Source organism: Acipenser ruthenus, chromosome 26, assembly GCF_902713425.1.
Source record: "Acipenser ruthenus chromosome 26, fAciRut3.2 maternal haplotype, whole genome shotgun sequence".
NCBI lineage: Eukaryota > Metazoa > Chordata > Actinopteri > Acipenseriformes > Acipenseridae > Acipenser > Acipenser ruthenus.
Genome location: NC_081214.1, coordinates 1,888,312 through 1,908,564, shown reverse-complemented (window position 1 = coordinate 1,908,564; position 20,253 = coordinate 1,888,312). Strand labels below are relative to the sequence as shown.

General features: G+C 47.0%; 1 protein-coding gene across 1 annotated transcript; it reads left to right on the top strand.

The window, feature by feature from the left end:
- The first annotated feature begins 611 nt into the window (after positions 1-611).
- LOC117429211 (HEAT repeat-containing protein 6-like) lies at positions 612-11,829 on the top strand. The gene is made up of 20 exons (XM_034048477.3): positions 612-902; positions 1,390-1,497; positions 2,174-2,314; positions 2,694-2,809; positions 3,194-3,308; positions 3,484-3,585; positions 3,946-4,086; positions 4,440-4,744; positions 5,163-5,340; positions 5,795-6,001; positions 6,373-6,472; positions 6,898-7,244; positions 7,606-7,728; positions 7,873-7,959; positions 8,108-8,242; positions 8,411-8,533; positions 8,712-8,836; positions 9,184-9,280; positions 9,826-10,030; positions 10,435-11,829. Exons 1-20 carry the CDS (start codon positions 648-650, stop codon positions 10,980-10,982), a joined length of 3,558 nt encoding a protein of 1,185 aa, XP_033904368.3. The 5' UTR covers positions 612-647; the 3' UTR covers positions 10,983-11,829.
- The last annotated feature ends 8,424 nt before the right edge of the window (positions 11,830-20,253 follow it).

Here is a 20,253-nt window from a genome sequence, read left to right as displayed (position 1 = left end):
GGTGGGTTAATAAATATACTAAATAAATACAAATGAGCAGTCCTTTACTGGTGTGGCTATGTTGTGCTTTATTAAGAACTGTCCACAAATGAACAACCGTGGACTTCTAATTGGAGCCCCAGGGGCTTGTAACTGCGTCAGGGCTGAGCATTCACTGTGGCATCAACCTTTGGACAAGCATATTGGAAAACATGTGAAGAAGGAGGGCTTGTTTATGCTCATGTAAAAAAAAGAACCTCTGTTTTTTATACTGATAGTGTATACCCGCAGTACACAGAATTAGTGGAAGGCTGTACAACAGTAACGTCTGATGGATTCCATCCTCATTGACTCCAATGGTATTTATGCTTGGGGATAGAGCGCATCCTGCTGGCTAGGCTTGGTATTGTAATTTGCACTGTAGAAAGCTGCCACACGCATTCACTGAGTAAGAAAGCAGGGTGCGTTAAAAAGGTAATATTTAATAATTATAAGGATATAGGGTATAAAAGCTGTATTGAGTGTTTTAATCTTTCTTGTATACTATATATACAAAAAAAAACTTAAACTAACGCCAAAAAGCTGTTCTTCCTGCGCGCCGGTATGACCCCGGATGTAGATGTTTGTTACCATAGTGACATTCCTTAACGCCCCTGTCAGAAAGCAACATGGCTTCTGAAAATGGGCTGGTTGACGCGGGGCTGTCCGATTGTCACAATAAAACGGTTCTGTCGTCTGTTAAGGATCCCGGGGATCCGAGTTTGAGACCAGCCGGCACCGGGAGTCAGTTCGCGCGTTGCTTTTCCAAACTGTGCTTGCTGCGACCGACCGATAGCGAGGGCTTCCGAACCGAAGTCAATCTCCTCTTCGATCAACTCATCTCGGAGAACTACGGGATTAGCTACCCCAGCGTCAGCCCGGAGGTAAGGACGGGCTCGCATCATGAAGATAGGAAAGCACTTTATCTAATGAACCACAACTGCTCACATTAGTTATGTGTCTCGAAACAGCCAACTTCCCAACGTTTCGGCTTTGAAAACAAACATTATTCATCTATGAACGTGCTTGTCATGTCATTTTCTACACCGTTAATGATGTAACTTTCTACTGTTCCTTTCTATTTAAACCTCCAGGCATATAAAATCGTACGTGACATCCTCTTTTTAAAAATTCTCTAAACTGACCAGGTCATATCATTCGTGTGAGACAATATAACTGACAGTTCATTAGTTTCCTTTGCTGTGTAGCCAGAGGCAACGAAACAGGTCCGTGTGGTCTAACATTTAAAAAATGCCGTTCAGTTATCAACACCATACAATGTCTGGACCCGTTGCTGTGCGTGTGGGGTGGCAGGAGCGATCAGGCTCCTCCTATTGTGGAGTATTGCTGTAACTGTGTTTCGTTCCCCAGGATGTGTGTACGCTGCTGGTCCAGGCCTGTCGTCTGGTTCAATTCAATCAGGAGCACCTCATCACTAAGCTGTGCCAGCTTATACACCACCTGCTCAACAGGCTACAGGTACCGTACTTCACTCTGACACCAGGGTACAGCGTTTCAGCCTCCCGGTTAAGGTACACCAGGAACTGAGCGCCTGTTGATCAAACGATTTCGAGAGCGACTCCAGTATCGCGAGGAGCAAGCTGACAATCTGGATGAATACCTGACCCGACCTGTCTGTACATTTTAAACCCTGTTCCGTGCACCTCATTGCTAAAATGAGAAAGCTAGCTTGATTTTTATTTATTTATTTTTTTGTGTGGGACACACGTCCCTTGTACCTTAAAGGTTCAAATGATTGTAGCTGACAATGTACAGCCTTGAAAGACGCTGTATATACGTCTGGTTGATGTGCGACAGCTGTTCCACGTTTTACTGTGGTTTTAATTCCACTCCCCGTAGCGGTTTAAAAGCTCAGCCGGGCCGAGTCTGAATGAGAGTTTCCAACCATACACAGGGATGGAAATAAGACTCCTATTGCGTAGCACTTTCACCCATTCCAGGTTTTACTACAAGCTTGACTAGGCACAGTGTCTAGGTAACAAGCACAGGTGTGTCTTACTAAACTCACAGTAAAACCAGGAATGGATCAAACTGCCTTGCAATGGGAGTCTTCCCTCCATTGTTACAGTACACCGGTGGTTAATCTCTTCCCTGTGTTAACGGGAGCGTGTTTGTATCCCCCTGCCCTCCACAGGTGATCGTGGATGAGCAGAGCTTGGACTCCCTGGTCCTGTACTCTCTCCAAGCTCTGCGCAGCTGCAGTTCCTGGACACACGGGGAGATTCTGCAGGCTCTGGCTACACTAGTCTACAGCAACGGACCCAAGTGTCAGAAGGTAGAGTGACGTTTACAGGCATGTAAGTAAGACTCCCATTGCGTAGCAGTTTGATCCATTCCGGAGCTTGTTACCTGTACACCGGGGCAGATCAAGCTCGTATTAAAACCTGGAATGGGTGAAACTGCTCTGCAATGGGAGTCTTACTTCCATCCCTGCATTTAACATGGTTTGCATGTCTCTACACAGCTACTGTTGGAATCCAACCTTTTCTAGTAACAGTAAAATATATTAGTAAAAACTGTGCACAGTTCGCAGTTGGTTAAAACTACCACACAATGTCGATGTGCACACAACCAGTAAAGAAGCCTTTTTTTTAATAGGGAAGGTCTTTGGTCAGCATCTACAATCTTAAGATCTTGTTTTTTTGTTCTTCCAGCATCTGCCAGACTTGGTGGGACAAGGAGGAATTCTTTTGCGCTATAGCGACCCCTGCCAGACTGACGTGGAATTGCGCCGAGGAGCTGTGCACTGCATGGCCAATCTCTGTCTCGGGTAATGCACTGCTGAGAGAATCGGGACGTCATTTAATCAGGGGCTCCGAAAGAGCCGTCCCAGCCTCCTCAAACCAGCTACTGTGGGATCCGTCAAAGAGGACACGCTGGAGGGACGTTTCAATATAAAGAATCACTGGCGTTGTGAAAGGGCTGCCATTTACTATTTGGGTAGAGGCAGATGTTTGAATTGGTTTGAATTTCAGGTGTCTGGTTGTTTTGTTTTTTTACAAGGTTGATTTATTAATATCTCTTAGACAATTGCAGTACAATGGAAAAAGGGATTCTGGAAATCAGGTTTGAGAGATGTGGGGCCTCTGTATTTCAATCCAACGCTGTTTTAGGTCATTAAAAACGCCCCGTGTGTTTTCTTGTGGCGGTGTAGCATTCCTGGCCAGCCCTACCTGGATGAATCGTACCGGAATTCCTGTTTCCAGACATTCCTTCAGGTTCTGCAGTCTCCGAAACCCGCCAATGTGGACGACCTTGCCTTTTGCACGGTAAGAGGAACGATAAATCAGAGGGGTTGTGTGTGACATTCCTTCATCAGTGTTTAAGAAAGCGCTTTGAATTCCTTTGTGGATGAAAGGTGCTATATTAACAAATCGAGGATTTTTAAAATATTACAAAAATAAAAAAAATGAATTATTGTTGTCTCCTCTCTTGTCCCGTCAGCTGCTTCAGAATGCTTTGAAGGGAATACAGTTTATACTGAACGGAGGGAAGATGAAACTGACACAGAACGACCAGTTAGGGGCGCTACTGGCAGTGTTGAAGGTAAGCACCTGTGCCCTGCCTCTGTGTGTCTCTTCACACCCAGCACTGTCTCCCATTGTCTCAGTGAGCTTCAGAACACCTTCACAGTCTATACTTCAGGGTCCCTTGTACTTGGAACAAATAGCCAGCCTGCATGCCACTTCACCAGTGCCTCTGTTGAAATAAGGTAGTTTAGAAAGGTGTAGGCTGGAGTTTAACATCACTGTCTTCATTCAGAATAAATCCACCAGCTGGCATTATGACACAGTAAGGAATAGCAGTTCCAATGTGACTTCACATTTTGAAATCCCCCATGCTGTCCCTGCATTAGTATTGTGTTGGGTCGTTCTCACTGTATTTGCGTGTCCCTTCCCCTCTCAGAAGTATATGTTCTTCGGGCTGCCCGGGCTGATCCTGGAGATGCCCATGGTTCTGTACCCATCCCCTCTCCCTCAGTATGAAGGAAGCCCGACTGCAAAGCAAGAAGCCACTGACACCCCGGGCTCCTCCAAACAGACTGGGGTACGTATCGCTACCTGGTTATACACGGCTACACACACCAGCTGTCACACTGTTTATACACCGCGGGACTACGTTTGTATCAGTACACTAATGTCACAATGCGATATGTATCACGATACAAGCGATGCATACCTCTGTTAAGATACAGCATATCCTGTAAAGAAAGGATCCTGATTCATCGATACACAGCGAATCATTACACCGCTGCACGGGAACGACACATTGTAGTTAAAGGTCAACGCTCCACACGAGTCTCTCGATCCGATTCCTCAGCAGAACTCAGCGCCGGTTTCAGATGGAGGGAGGTGGAGAGTACAATAAAACTTGATGTTTTCTGCTTGTGTGCTTCCCAGAACAAGAAGAGGAAGTCCCGTGGGAAGAGCAGGAAGGGCGGGTCCGAGGCCAAACAGGATGAGGAGGGAGACGAGCAAGGGGCGGGACTGGGGGCGGGGCTTGAGAGGTTGAAGCTGGGTGGAGGAGGAGGAGGAGGAGGAGGAGGAGGAGGAGGGGGGGGGGCAGGGGACTGTGCTGGCCGTCAGCTGTGGGTGCAGACCCCCGGCCCCCCCTCGGGCTTCCTCCACCCCTCCTGGAAGAGGATCATCAGCAGCTCTGACTCCGAGTTCTCGGACCCTGAGGGAGGCATGCAGAGCAAGCTCAGGTAAGAGGCGTCTTTACATGCTTGAGACACAAGCCCTGACTGCATTGCAAATATAATCAGGGAGGTCTTACAGAGCCGCACACAAATCTATATACCTCACAAAAAGAAGAAGAAAGGGTTTAGGCTAAAGAAAAAAATAGCAACTACACGAAGACACCGCTTCAGTCATTTTCTGCTCAGTATACATGTTGTACGTTTAAAACGCTGCATATTGACTGTACTTTCTTCTGCCTAAGACTACAGTCCTTGCAGCCCATTAAAACCCATTAGAAACCTTAAAACGGGATACTTCAGAAGAGCTGTGGAGCTCAATCAGCCAAGCACAGACCTGCTTTCGAGTTTTGATAATGTACTTCATTCCAGAAGAGCTGCAGCTCTTGCATTGTAATGTGAATTGGGTGTTTGGATTCTGCTCCAGGCTGTACCAGGCTAAAGTTCGCCAGTGTGCCCTGCACTGCTTCCTGTCCACTGTGAAGTGCATTGAGAAGAAAGCCCTGTACGGTTACTGGTCCTCCTTCATCCCCGACGCCCCTGGCATAGGGAGCCCCCAGTCCGTGTCGCTGCTCACCATCGCACTCAAGGACCCTTCACCGAAGGTAAGGTCCGAGCTGCCTGTGAGAACACTGCGTTCTCTCTCGCCAGACGGAGCTTTCATTTTACACGTGGGTATGGGTTTCATTGAGGAGCTCTCTGAATATAGGGAAGAGTTTTTAGAACTGAATCACACTAATGTGTGTGTGCTCTGTGCCTTTTCGATTAACTTATCATGGCTACTAGAAAACCAGGGAATCTGAAAGATGATCAAAATCGAGCAAACAGTGGCACTGTGTGTATCATCTGTGTGTATCATCCGTAACCATTAAACCCTGTAGTAGAATCTCTAGTCTGTGTGTAGACAGGGCACGTGACGGCCCGTGTGGATTGGATCTGGAGCTGGAACTTGTACTGTGGCCTCCAGGAGCACGATGTTAAGTCCTCTGCAGTGGTATTTTTCAGTGTAATGCTCTGTCTCATGCGGTGCTTCTGTGTGTCCTGGTGTTTGCTACACAGGCCCGGGCAGGCTCTCTGCAGGTCTTGTCTGCAATCCTCGAGGGCTCCAAGCAGTTCCTGTCGGTCGCGCAGGACACCACCGACCACAAGAGGGCGTTCACCCCCTTCTCTGCTACGCTGGCCTCCAGCATCCGTGAGCTGCACCGCTGTCTCCTGCTGGCGCTGGTCGCAGAGCCCTCCTCCCAGACCCTCACTCAGATTATCAAGGTACAGCCTGGGGCTCCTCCTCCTCCAGCAGACTTACAAACACTGCGTCCTGATGTACTGTGATGAATCTATTTGAGCAGGGGCAGGGGCAGGAGGGAGGTGTGTGGGGGGTATCTTTTGGCATGCAATCTTTGTGAGCAAAGCATAACGTATAGGGATGGAAATAAGATTTCTATTGCATAGCAGTTTCACCCATTCCAGTTTTTACTACCAGCTTGATTAGCCCCAGTGTTTAGATAACAAGCTCAGGTGTGTCTTATTAAACTCCTAGTAAAACCTGGAACGGATCACAGTGCTGTGCAACGGGACTTGTATTTCCATCCCTGGGTATCTTGTTGTGTAACTGAAGCGGTGCCTCGATCTTCTTTCAGTGCCTTGCCAACATGGTGTCCAATGTGCCTTACAGCCGCCTGAGACCAGGGCTGCTCAGCCCACTCTGGAGGCAGATCAAGCCCTACATCCGACACCGAGGTCTGGGGCTCTTCATTTTTAGTCTCATCCCTCCATCTGTGTGGGAATTCTGTGTCTTACAACCTAAAAGTATTCTTTTTTTACATCCTTGTAGCTTTTCAGTGAAGGTTAGTTTTGTGTTCTTTTTTTCAAAGTGGATTTGGTTTGCACTCACTTCTGCATCAAGGCGCTAGAGAGCAGATATTTAAAAGTGATCTTGTTGTAATTTCAGCTCAGACTTAAAATACATGCAAACTTCAAAATGCTCAATGAGAATTTGAAGGTAAAAAGCCCAGCGTTTCGGCTGGTGCCTTCTTCAGTGTACTAATTAAGAATCTGAGTATCTGCTTCTCCTTGCGATGAGCGCTACTAATCTGTGTACCCAGTTAGTACACTGAAAAAGGGGGTAGCCTAACTGTCTACTTCTGTGCCACTCTCCTTGGCAGACGTGAATGTGCGTGTTTCCAGCCTGACACTGCTGGGGGCGCTAGTCTCCGCCCAGGCACCCCTCTCGGAGGTGGAGCTTCTCTTGCGGCAGCCGAGCTCCTCGAGTCGGACTAACAGCGGAGCGGGGACCCCCCAGGAACCCAGAGAGAGCTGGAGGAAGCCCCCCACGAACCCCGGGACGCCCCCTGTGGACAGCCCCCCAGCGGAACCCTGCTGGCTGCTGCGCCTCTGCATCTCCCTGGTCATGCTCCCCCGCGAGGAGCCCCCCTACTCTGACAGCGACGGCGGTACAGCCCCCTCCGGCAGCGTCTACGAGCCCTCGCCCATCCGACTGGAGGCACTGCAGGTCAGGACACCCCAAGCTACTTCACACTCAACCAAGCGCTGCATCATTCAATGCTACCGATTTTAAACACTCCTTGTAAAGCATTTGAATCTTTTAGCATTTTAACAAGACAGTCCATTACATGTAATTCTGTGCTCATTCACATCTCAGAAGGTAGCCTGTATCCAACACTGTAAACGCTGTAGAACGCAAGCAGGCTAAACGCACTGAAGTTTCTACTTCTAGCTGTAAAGTTCAGACTTCAGGAAGCAGCCGTGTTCAATGTTCAGTGCCATCCCATCCCTGCAGTCGCACTACTGAAGGTGGCATGAGCCTAAATGTTTAACAGGGTTTAGTTTACTGTATGTTTTCAAATCAACAGGTGCTGGCACACCTTGTGAAGGGCTACTTCTCCATAGCGCAGTCCTACCTGCTGGAGCTGGGGGAAGTGGCCTGTAAGTGCATGAAGGAGGCGGATCCTTCGGTGCAGCTGCACGGAGCGAAGGTAAGATGCTGTTACTGTACACACACACACACACAGCCCCTGGACAAGCACCAGGGCCCGTGAACTCTCTGTAATTTATATTAACGAGCTTAAGGGGCACGCATTCTGAAAATCCATGTGATTGGGATTGTGTTTCCATTGCAGCTGCTGGAGGAGCTGGGATCTGGGATAATCCAGCAGCACAAGGCCGATTCCCAGGTACCCCTGGACAAGAGAGTGACTGTCAATCAGGTAACACTCGGCAAACTTGAGGCAGCGAGGCAAACATTTTGGCGAATGCTTCTTCTTCATCCTTTACCTTTTTCATCACTTCTTTTTGTAATATGATGCTGTTTATCAAGTCCATTTGATGTGTGTGTGTTTGCTGTCTCTGCTGCAGGCGGTGACCTTCTGGTTGGTGATGCTGAACGGGCCGCTGCCAGGAGCTCTGCAGAATACCCAGCATCCAACCCTGCAGACCAGTGCCTGCGACGCGCTCTCATCCATCCTGCCTGAAGCCTTCAGCAGCCTGCCTGTAAGCACTGCACTGCGCTGCAATCTCCTACAAAGTTTATAAAACCAAACCAGAAAACTCCCACAGGCATCCTAACGCTGTAGATGAAGCTGCAAAATCTCCGCTTGCCTCTGCTCAGAGCTGGCTGTCCGAGTGGCTTCATAAAGCTAAAGTGTGTGTGTGTTTCAGGATAACCGTCAGATCTTGTGCATCACGATGCTGCTCGGACTGAACCACAGTGAGAACTCTCTGGTCAAGGCAGCGTCGGTCCGAGCCCTGGGAGTCTACATCCTGTTCCCCTGCCTGCGTGAGGTGAGCGAGAGCCCAGCCCATCCACAAGCAGACACAGCTACTGACCGCAGCCCTAGTAACCAAGCCTGAAAGAAAAACATTAAGTAGAACAGCTACAAGTCCATTCCATTTCTGTTGATTGATTTTCCCAGTTTTATTTTCTCTGTAGTTGCAAAACCTTTCTTTTTGTGTTCATCAGGACGTGATGTTTGTGGCAGACACGGCTAATGCCATCCTCACATCACTGGATGACCGATCTCCCAATGTGCGTGCCAAGGCAGCCTGGTCCCTGGGCAACCTCACAGACACACTCATATTCAACATGTGAGTGACGCTGTCCTGCAGTAACGCTGTCCTGCAGTAACCCTGTCCTGCAACACCTACAGTAAAGCTGCACTTTTCTAAACTTCTCAAAGGAACATTAAGGCATCTGATATTTCTTTGCTGTTACCTATATATTCTTGCACCAAATTGGCATCTCCCAGCAGATGGCAGCACAGAGCAATAAGACGGCCAGTCTGCTCATACTGTGTATATACAGGGTGAACTGGATCTGCAGATCCAAAGAATATTTTAACAGAACATACAGGATTCGATTTGTAGGCTGTAGTTTTATTTATTGTATTTTTTTCTAATGCTGCTGTTGTGTTTTTTTTTCTTTCTCTAAACAGGGAGTCCATGGGCCTCTGCTTTCAGGAGGAGTTCTCTGATTTGCTTCTGTTAAAAATGTTGAAGTCTGCAACCCAGGCCTCCAGCGATAAAGACCGGGTAATTCATCTGGATCTTTTCATCACTGTTTTGTGTGCCGGCACAGAGCAGCTCAGTCCGTGCACAGCAGACCTGGGCAGTCACAATTGCAAATGTGTCATTTGTAATTGCAGTTGAACCTGGGCACACCTTTGGAATTGTAATTATACCAAATATTTGATCTGATTTGCAGGTAAATTCCACTGCTTTCCAAGGTTAACCCTTCGCAGTTCCAGGTTGTGTTTTCCACTGAGCCATTTATTAATCTTGTTTTTCCAATCTCTTTTACTGTAGTGACCCCATTTGTTTGAATAGCATGTTTCTGTATTTGTAGCTGTGATTATTATTGCTGGGTTGTTAATGTGGGGAGCTGTTTGTGCTATTTTTTAGTGCAATTGAAGTTACTGCAGCAGAATTGCAATTGAACACAATATCATTGCAATTGTAATTTCAGCAGCTCCTGCTGCTGTAATTGCAATTCTTGTAATTGCCTCCAGTTCAGTCCACAGTGCCGAGTGCTGCTCTCATTGTAATTGAGTGCTGCAGTAACATGCTTGTGTTTGCAGGTGAAGAGCAATGCAGTGCGTGCTCTGGGGAACCTGCTGCACTTCCTGCAGCCACACCACATCGGCAAGCCTCGCTTCACGGCCGTGGTGGAGGACTCGATCCAGGCGCTGATCCGCACGGTGCAGGGCGAGGCCACCATGAAGGTGCGCTGGAACGCCTGCTACGCGCTGGGCAACACCTTCCGCAACCCCGCCCTGCCGCTGGGTAACGCACTTATGTTCTTATGTTCTTATGTTCTTAATTCAACAGGGGCTAATGGGGCTGATTTACAAAGCTTTTAGCGTAAAAAAAACCTCTAGTGTTGCAAAATGAGAAATATTTTTTTAACCAGCCCCTATTATGCTTTCGATGCACTGAAGGTCCTCAAATGCTTTTACAAAGCAAGTGCCTGACAGAGCGAGGTGTGGAGACTGAAGGCAGCAATGAGCTGGGAAAGAGCCCTACATGCAGCCATGAGGATGATCGTGATAAAGACTTGATTACTGAATTCGAAGTGTTCTTTGTGCTTATCACCGGGCTGTCAGATTTGTTTAATACAGTAGCAGTGACAGTCCTACATGCACCCGTGAATGATGATTACTTTTAAAAGCTATTTTCCGATTCCTCAGGAACCGCTCCCTGGACATCGCAAGCCTTCAGTGCCCTGACCTCGGTGGTGAAATCCTGCAAGAACTTCAAGGTTCGCATCAAGTCGGCCATGGCGCTGGCCATCCCAAGCAGCAGGGGGCGCTACGGGGACGCGGAGCAGTTCGGGGAGGTGTGGGAGGCCCTGGTGCAGGCGCTGGAGCACAGCGAGGAGACGGAGGACTTCCTGGAGTACAAATACTGCGCCAGCCTGCGGGCACAGCTCTGCCAGGCCCTGCTGCACCTCCTGGGGCTGGCCAGCCTAGTTGACCTGCCCCGCATCCACGCCACCGTGGCAGAGAAGGGGGAGGTGATCAGGAGCTACATGGTGCGATACCACTGCACCTCCACAGAGGGGGAGGACGCCGGCTCCTGCCCCGAGCCCCAGGAGAGGGTACGGATCCTAGAGAGGAGCATCGAGCACCTGCTTGGGCTGCAGGAGAAGCAAGGGGAGGCCCAGGGCACGGCTCTGACTGCAGTCAGGTACCTGGAGACCATTCTGAAGAGCTGCACTGACTGTGAGCAGCAGTGAGAGTGGGGAAGATGGAACACAGTGACGTTCCAGTCAAACCCGCCTGGTATCGCCGCGGTGAAATGAGCCGGGACAGACTGCAACGGGAGTCCCATTGTTACTTACATCTGTTTATCAGTCGATTTCCAGCACTTTTAAAAAGCTTGGAAAGTTTCTGTGCAGTATTGAAATCTTTTGTCATATAAAGTAGAGCGGTATAGCATACAGAACAGCAGTGTGTGCAGCTTTGTGTTGTTTTTAATGGATTACGTGTGTCTGCAGGGTTCACAGACTGTACACACTGCAGAGAATTCATGAAGGCTCTTGTGATGAATACAGTGCCCAGCACTGCCATGATTGGGGTTCCACACCAGCTGTATTGGTTGCATCCGCAGTTCTGCAGGTTTTACGATTATTGCACCAGGTTATTGATGAACTCCTGATCAAGGCAGCTGTGTCCCCAGTGATATTAAAAGGGTTTGAAGTCATATTAAACGGGTTTGAGTGGTTTTTGTAGGGCTTGGATGTGGTTATGCCCCTATTTCAGTTGAGACCAATGCTGTGCCAATGTTATGGGGTTGATGGAAGGGTACTTTTAAAAATATAAATGCATGATAATAATGATGTAGTTGTGTATGACAAAGAAATTCCCATACACTGTTTCCACACGAGATAAACCAATTCTTGCATTGTGGTGTTTTGTAGTAGATTTTGTACTATATCTTTAAGGTTATAAACCTTGTACAAATAATATGATATTTAATTGATTTATAAAACCTGTTATTACATGTATAAAAAAAAAAAAAAAACAGAAACAAGAATGTAACAATAATTTAAAGGTTATTAAAAAAGAAAAGATGGACTGCAACTTCAAGCACAAACGTTATTTTTGTTGTTGTTTTTTTTTATGAATAAGTTGTATTTCTTCATATGTCCATCAGGTGTCACTATATCCCCGGCAACTCATTCACAAGTTCCCTTCAGATTATTGTAAGGAGTGTAAATGCCGGTAGGAACCCTGCCCCTGTCAGCTTGTGCAGTTCAGCTACAGTAAACCTGTCTAATCCAGCCCCTCTACAAACCAGCATTCTGTATAATTCACCATCATTTGTTTTGGTCCTGACTAAATCCCAGTTGAAAGTAATGGTGTGATGCCTCTCCAATCCGGAGCCTGTCTGTGCTGGAATCAGGCATGGTTTGTAAGTCTTGTCTGCCTGAAACCAACGTGAATGTGACTGTGCAGTCCGGCTCCAAGTCATGTGGTTTCTCTTTTCTAACTTTATAATCGGCTGTGTTGCGTAAATATGCACAAGCCCTGCGGGTGCGGTACAGTACAGTCCTTGTTGACATTATGATCAAATTAAAATGAATATTCTTGCAGACTGTCTAGAGCTGAGAGTTTAGAGCTGGTGGTGATGCAGAGGGCAGGATTAACTAAACAAGACGCGACACGAAACAAAGCAAACCAACACAAACGATTTTCTGATTGTTTTACTATTGATTCTGAAGTTAAGATAGCATTTGCCATTGTATCAGCAGATCACTTCTGTTTAAGTTTTAAAGGATTCACGCTACAGCCTCGCTGCTCTGCAGTGGAAGAAAGAGGCAGTCAGAATGCAACTTTCACAAGCAAGATAGCTGCAGCAGAATTACAGATGTGGGAGGAATGTTACTGAGACTCATGAAGAAGAGGAAAAGGAGGACAGGATAATTGAGCAGTTGTGGGGAGATCCACTGGCACAGAAGTGTTGGATTGCAGTTCATGTATCATACGCAGCACCGGTCAAAGCATCACAACTTCATGACAATAGAGCAACAGCATAGCCCAAACTGCATCAGGGGAGTGAACTTGAAATGCTCCAATGTATTGAATATTCTCATCAATCAGGAATTATCGGGCCCCAGGCACTAAACCTGTCACTTTTTTAAAGCCCTTTTTTGATTAATTGAATCAAGTTTGCAGTTCATGAAACCCCTTTCCACTATGCTTATTAGTTTATTCTCGTTTTTCAAAGCATTGCATAAACTAAGAAACAGTTTATAAAAACAGTCCTTCAAGCTTGTGAAGGAGACCCATGTCGGTGCTTTTTTTATTTTTCCTGCTGTGCAACTAGTCTTACTTAATGAATTTGATGAACAAGACATACAGTTACAGTTTAAATAAATTAAAATAAAGCACATTTCGGAGTCCGGATATATCCGCTTCAGTCCCTGCTTGTGTAACTGTACCCCGTTTGTAATGCAATTTTTGTAATGTAATTCACACAAACTTTCTACACATTTTAATAAAGCATCTTGACAGGTGTTGTCTGGGGAGGGCGTACGTGCTGTCCTCTAGTCCTGATTTATTCTTAACCAGTTCTCATGAGGATCTGAAGACAGCACCTGACACATCAATGCTTAAGCACGTTGTTGTAAAAGCGTGGTGAACTATGGATGAAAGCATGGCAGACCCTGGTGTAGTGCAGGGCAATGTGGAAAAGGTCTTGTGAACCCTGGTAACAGTCTGCCACAGTGTTATAAATGACCAGACAGCTGTCTCCCAGTCATATATTTCCCCTGGTGTACATTTAACAGACCTAACCAGTGATAGCTCCTCTCGTGTTCTGTGTGCAGGATTGCCAATTCAATTTCCCCTTTAAATTTGTCTTACACTTTTACAGGCTATCGGTTCCTGGGCCCTTTGTGTGGCCGCGTGCACGAGCTGTTTCATCTCATCTTGAAGCAGGGGGGGCATTGAGAGGAGGAATAAAGGGCCAAGCCCCCTGCAACAGCTTTTTGTTAAGCCTTGTCTGCTTGGAAAGATTTACAGGATGATTAGGGGGTCCCGGGACAGAGGCGGGCCGGCCCCTTTCCTATCCATCAGCTGGGCTCCTGATCCCTGCTTCATTCCAGCTCATCTCCGAGCACAATGATGACAGAGGAGCTGGAACGGGCAGCTCATTAGATTTGACCGAGGGGCAAGCATTCTCTCTGGAACACAAGTCCTAGCGCATGAATAACTTGCACTGTAGATTCAAGCTGCAGGCTGCATGACTTTGATGCATTTCAGACTGGCTGTTCCTTTCAGGGTTCCTAAGAGTTCTCAAGCCCTGGGGGTGGTGATAGGTCATTTTATATATATGTGAGTTTGCTGTTTCTCAATGACTTTTCTTCTTCACAAAGTATTTCTGGTGCTTTCTGAGTATCCTGGTGGATCGTGACTCTCCTTGGATAGAGCTGATTGTGATTTTTGAATTCTCTGTTCTTTATCTATACCGTTTGAAATACAGTATATATTGTACCTTTTCATATTTTCCATTTTGCTTACTTTCCTTTAAATTATGAAAAGCTTAAGTGCAATAATTACTATATATATATATATATATATATATATATATATATATATATATATATATATATATATATATAATGCAATTAAGCAGAAAAAATGGTGCAAACTTCACACTGGATAAAAAGCTTAGCAAAAAAATAAAAAGAATTCTGGATTGCTTCTTGACCCAGTAAACTTGACCCAGTAAACCCTGACCCCAGTCCTGCAGCAGTGTCATTATAATGGGAACGCAGTGAGTGTGGGCCGGGCCTCTCTGCTGGTCTCTGTGCCAGGACTGATCTCTGGGCTCTGCCTCGTTCCTACCCCTATTATTATTATTATTTGATTTGATTTTTCTGTAGGACTCTGCAGCCCAGTGCCTGTAACCCCTCCTACCCGGTATTTACACAGAGCTGGCAATTAGCCAGGCCGCGCGCCCTGCTGACCCCTGACCCCTGCGGTGTCGCCCAATCCATTAACCCTTTAGATCTCGGCGGGGGTCGATGTCGACCCCATTCTCTTGCGGGAGAGGAACACGCTCCCGTATTCACCCCTCCGTTTCCACTTTCTGTTCCTTTGTCCCGTCCTTCTGGTCCCCGCGTTGTGCAGGGCGCTCACCACTCTTTGACCTCTTGATCTTTCACCTCTGCCAGTGGAAACTTTTGCTTTGTTCTCTTTTTGCAGTTATTTTTCATTTTCTTTTTTTGCTGCCCTTTTTTGATCACTTTACTATCTTTCCATCCTTTATTCGTTTACAGTACTTGTTATTTTTTTAATTGAGTGTGGGGTAACGGGATCCCAAGTACCCCACAGTGATATTTTAAACCTTGCAGTAAATTTGGGCAACGATGACCCTGCAGTTTGTTTTTTACTGTTTCATTTTATAAAGTGTTATGAATTTTGCTTTTTTGGTTTATTATTAAACCAAAGAAATGTATTATTAATACATTTGACATTTCAGTCAAGTAACTGTAACATATGAATTAAAATATACTCATGGTAAACAAGAGAAAAAGCATAAGAAAAGTACCACCATGGTAAAATTGCAAAGTTACAGTGTGAGTATACCATGGGAAACCTTTATCAGGGAGGGCAGTGGGCTTGGTGTCTTGGTGGGTCTCAGTGGGTTTGGTGTCTCGGTGGGTCTCAGTGGGCTTGGTGTCTCGGTGGGTCTCAGTGGGCTTGGTGTCTCAGTGGGTCTCAGTGGGTTTGGTGTCTCGTGGGTCTCAGTGGGCTTGGTGTCTTGTGGGTCTCAGTGGGCTTGGTGTCTCGGTGGGTCTCAGTGGGCTTGGTGTCTCGGTGGGTCTCAGTGGGCTTGGTGTCTCGGTGGGTCTCAGTGGGCTTGGTGTTTTGGTGGGTCTCAGTGGGCTTGGTGTCTCGTGGGTCTCAGTGGGCTTGGTGTCTCGGTGGGTCTCAGTGGGCTTGGTGTTTTGATGGGTCTCAGTGGGCTTTGTGTCTCGTGGGTCTCAGTGGGCTTGGTGTCTCGGTGGGTCTCAGTGGACTTGGTGTCTCGGTAGGTCTCAGTGGGCTTGGTGTCTCGTGGGTCTCAGTGGGCTTGGTGTTTCGGTGGGTCTCAGTGGGCTTGGTGTCTCGGTGGGTCTCAGTGGGCTTGGTGTCCCGGTGGGTCTCAGTGGGCTTGGTGTCTCGGTGGGTCTCAGTGAGCTTGGTGTCTCGGTGGGTCTCAGTGGGCTTGGTGTCTCGGTGGGTCTCAGTGGGTTTGGTGTCTCGGTGGGTCTCAGTGGGCTTGGTGTCTCGTGGGTCTCAGTGGGCTTGGTGTCTCAGTGGGCTTGGTGTCCCGGTGGGTCTCAGTGGGCTTGGTGTCCCGGTGGGTCTCAGTGGGCTTGGTGTCCCGGTGGGTCTCAGTGGGCTTGGTGTCTCAGTGGGTCTCTGGGTAGCTGGTTCAGATCTAGCACGGGGTATCTCTTCTCTGATCCTCCAGCTTCGTATGCTTTCCCCCGGACCCCCTAGTCCTCTCCACTCCTCAATGATAGAGCGGACAGCTGACCCCCAGGACCTGGGCTCTGCCTCAAGGAACTTCGTTTCAAACCCCTGATAGGAGGGATGATCTCCCCAGTGTAGAAACGAGGGAGTCCAGAAAGAAAAAAAATAAATGAACGAATTCTCAAGAGTTTCTCCCATATAGGCTCTCCTTTTAAAAAAAAAAAATCCTCTGAAGTTTTGTATTTCTTTTTGATACCATGTAAGATAGCATGGATAGATACATGTTTATTTCTCTCTCTCTCTTTCGTCACCTCTCCCTCACCCTTTCTCCACCTCTCTCCCTCTTTTCCCTGCCCCCCCTCACTGTTTTTTTTATCAGACTCATTTTTACAGTAAACAAAGAGAACTCTGGGACAATGCCATGCGAGTCATTAACCCGAGTTCACTCTCCTGGCTCCCTTGGCGGCAGTGACTAATGGGAGCACAGGGCCCTTCATGAAAGCAGGTACATTTGTTTAACAATAGCTGATAAATCAAACCCAGATAAATGAGAGGGACAATACAAAAAATATCCATCACTCTCTCTCTCTCTCTCTGTGTGTTCTGCTAGATACTGTTCAATCTCCTGCTTCTTCAATGAAGTTACCATGTATTGCAATGCACCACTATGCATTCAACACAACCCTGCTACAAAGCAGTGGAGATATATGGCAGCGACAGGTGTCGACAGCAAGGTGATTTAAGGTGGTTCGGCAAATTAGTGGCTTTAGAGTTAAGTTACGAGCGACCTTGCTGCCACCTTAAATCACTCTGATCTTGTCGCCTGCCCCTGTGCTGTATCTGTATGGTTATGTTGTATACTTGTAGTTTGTTCATACATTTTAATTGCAGGAAGCCACCAGCCATGTGCTACAGATGCACTCAACGCAGGTCAGTTAAAAAGGGAAATTGCTGGTGTTGAAGCTATAGAAAATCAATATATGAAATAATGGATTCATATTATTTAATATTGGTACAGAACTGGATGCGGTTTCTTATTGATCTGAAATTCAAAGAAATCAGATATATGTGAAAGATAATTCATCAATAACTTTATTACACACTTGAGTGTTTTGATTTTTTTTTTGCAATTTTAATGTCGATTTTTCTCTTTATAAAGAAATGTTTTGGTTTGAAACTACGCCCCCTGCAGCATTATAATATTACTGTAGTGGTTTGGTTCTAGTTTTTGTTGTACAGTGAGACTGCAGGAAGTCTTTGACAATAATAAGAGAAGTCAATATTTCAGGAATACAATTCAGCATCCGCGTCTCTTATCTGGCATGTGGTCCGCTAAATCAGACCCTCGCTGAGGACTGTAACAAGTTTATTTACTGTCCTGTTATTTTATCTGGGCAATAAGAAGCAGCACTGTGTTCTTGTCCATGCAATCTCCAAGGTGAAAAGGTAAGCGAGGCGATCTCAAGAGCCCCCTGGGTCTGAATCAAAGGGCTCTTTGATAATCAAACAGGGGGTGGGGGGCGGGGTCAGGAGATTACAACGTCCCAATACCGGGGGTTGCAGCTAGGGGGGGCAGGCGAGCACAGGGCCAGGATCGGCATTCCACTGTCATGCAGCTGAAGAAACAGATTGGAAAAAAGGATGTTGGATAATTTTGATATGTATTGCGCTGATACAGCGTGTGTGTGTGTGTGTTGGTTTATAGAGCATACAGGGTCAAAACAGCCTCAGTTAAGAAAACCCAACCCCAGAACCCCAGTAAGATGATGGTTTAGACAGCCGCTTTTTAGCCCCAACTTTCACTGTTGTGTCAATGCATGCTCCCCTGGAGTTTAGAATAAGAAATCTACACTATATGGGAGTCAAAGCACAGTCCTCTTAAACACGGCCATGTGTGTCTCTGGCTGGATCTGATGAATTCAAGCTGCACAAACCCATTATTCAGAAAATGTGTCACTCCAAGTGAAGAAACAGCTGCCTGGGTTTGTGTGGATCGCTGGTCTCCAATCAACAACCACGACCCTCACCTGTAGAGAGCGCAGTCCGAATAATCTAATAATCATTTCACACAGTACTGGCAGTAAAGAAGCGATCAGTAAGCTGTATAGTCAGCATTAGCATTCTGGTAGAAGCTTTCACCTTCAATGCCTGAGATTTATGGCGTGAATGCGATTTTAATTAAAAAATTCCTAGATCCCGGTTTAATTCCCATAAAACAGCTGAGAATTATTACAGGCAATAAAAGACAGGGGTGAGTTCCCACCGTCAAAAATGCTTAAAGCCTTACAAAGTGTTGTGGAAGGTTTGGTAAAGCTAGGCAACACACTGCACAGCCAGCGCTTGGTAAGACGGCCACGGTAAACTTTATAAGGACAGCCTGAATCATATCTAGAGTACAAGGCAGCCCGGAGACAAGATAAACTGTGTCTGGTAACCTGGAGCAGCCCAATAAAGGCTATCCCTCTTGAGAGGGCTCCAGTCTGTGTGGATCTAATGCTGGCCTCAGCTCGCCTCCCTGTCTTCAAAGTGTGTTTACCAGCCTTCATCTGGAGTGGACCGTGTCAGCACAGAGTCTGGCTCTGTCTCTGAGTCAGCAAGCTCTTCTCAATCACACGCACACACTCCACAGCCTTCACCAGACTGTCAGACACACCCCACAGCAGCACTGACGTTCTGAGGCTTTACAAGACCGTGGACCGAGTTCCTGAAGTGTGCATACAGGTTCACCGGCGCTGAGGGCGATTTCCAGTCTCTCCAGCTTTGCTTCAGAGTTTATTCCTGTCGGTATTCTGCAGTCCCAGATTTCCATGATGTTGTCTTGCACCCAAACGTCTTTTGTAAGTTTAAAAAAAAAGCAGGTCCAGCAATCCAAAAAGCACGCAGACGCTGTGCAATGCGGGCTCTCTGTGCATGCCTGTGTAAGTCTTTCATCGATTACCTGCTTGAAGAGATCACCCAGTGAGGGGAACCAGTTCACCTGCACTGCTTTACCAGCTTCAGCATGGGTTTGATTGAAAACACCAGCAAAAATAGTTTTTTTTTTTTGCATGCCACAGTCTAGCAATGGCCAAGCAATCCCCGGCTCGACAGGTGAGGGTCTGGTCATTTTCCGGGAGGTCAAAGCCAGGGCACGACCCCAGCTGCATTGTTGTGTGCGTGCAGCCAGTGGGAGCGCTGGGCTGACTCGTTCTCCCTCTCACTGTGTCTCTGTGTGCACAGCCTGTCTGATTAGAGACACACACACACAGAGGACCTCTCCAAACCTCCAGGATCCTGATAGGAGCTCACCCCCCCAATCATAAAGCAAATTGAGCACTGATACAGCTGTCTTGTTTGACTGCAGCTGTGAGGGCAGGGTTTGGATCCATGTTTGCCAAGCTCTTTATTACACCTGGGACTATCAGGGAGAGCCTGGGGCATTCAAAGAGCCAGACCTCCACATCTCAAACCAAACACAGTCCCGCTGTTAGAGTGCTATTTTACCACCTGCTTTATAGCATTGTTTGATGCATGTGTCTATAGCTGCCCTGGCCGTTATTCCGCTGCAGCAGCAGAATCATCATCAGCTCTACTGATGCAGTGCGCCTAGTTCCACTGCATTGAGATGATCACTGTAGCCGTGTCCCTCCACACTCACACTGTTTAACACTGAGCCGTTTCGTTGCTACTGCAGTGCCACTGTCTGTTTGCAAGGGCACTGGAGATCCCTGGGTTATAGGGGCCTCACTGCGTGCAGCCAGGCTCCAGGGAAGCTGTGGTATGCATCTAACCAAAGGAAAAATATACTTGAATTGAATTACAGAATTGTTCTGTAACGATATGTTTTAAGATGAGACATATGAGTAAGACAATTAGTAGTTTTTTGCACACCCCAAACGCCAAAAAAATACCAGTCGGCCAGCCACTGTTATGTTAATGGCAATGACAAAGGTCTGCTTCATCTATCGACACCAATGTACGAAACCAACAAGCTGATGAGAATTGGAAGCAACTGCACATCAAGGTCAGTACATGAGGTCTAGAATCAGAAATGCTACC

What these genes read in the sequence shown, in the direction of transcription:
- LOC117429211 (XM_034048477.3), top strand. Translation starts at nt 648, where the DNA reads ATGGCTTCTGAAAATGGGCTGGTTGACGCGGGGCTGTCCGATTGTCAC. An exon ending in CCCTCACTCAGATTATCAAG is followed by an intron (nt 6,002 to 6,372) that starts GTACAGCCTGGG and finishes ATCTTCTTTCAG; the next exon opens with TGCCTTGCCAACATGGTGTC. An exon ending in TCCGACTGGAGGCACTGCAG is followed by an intron (nt 7,245 to 7,605) that starts GTCAGGACACCC and finishes TCAAATCAACAG; the next exon opens with GTGCTGGCACACCTTGTGAA.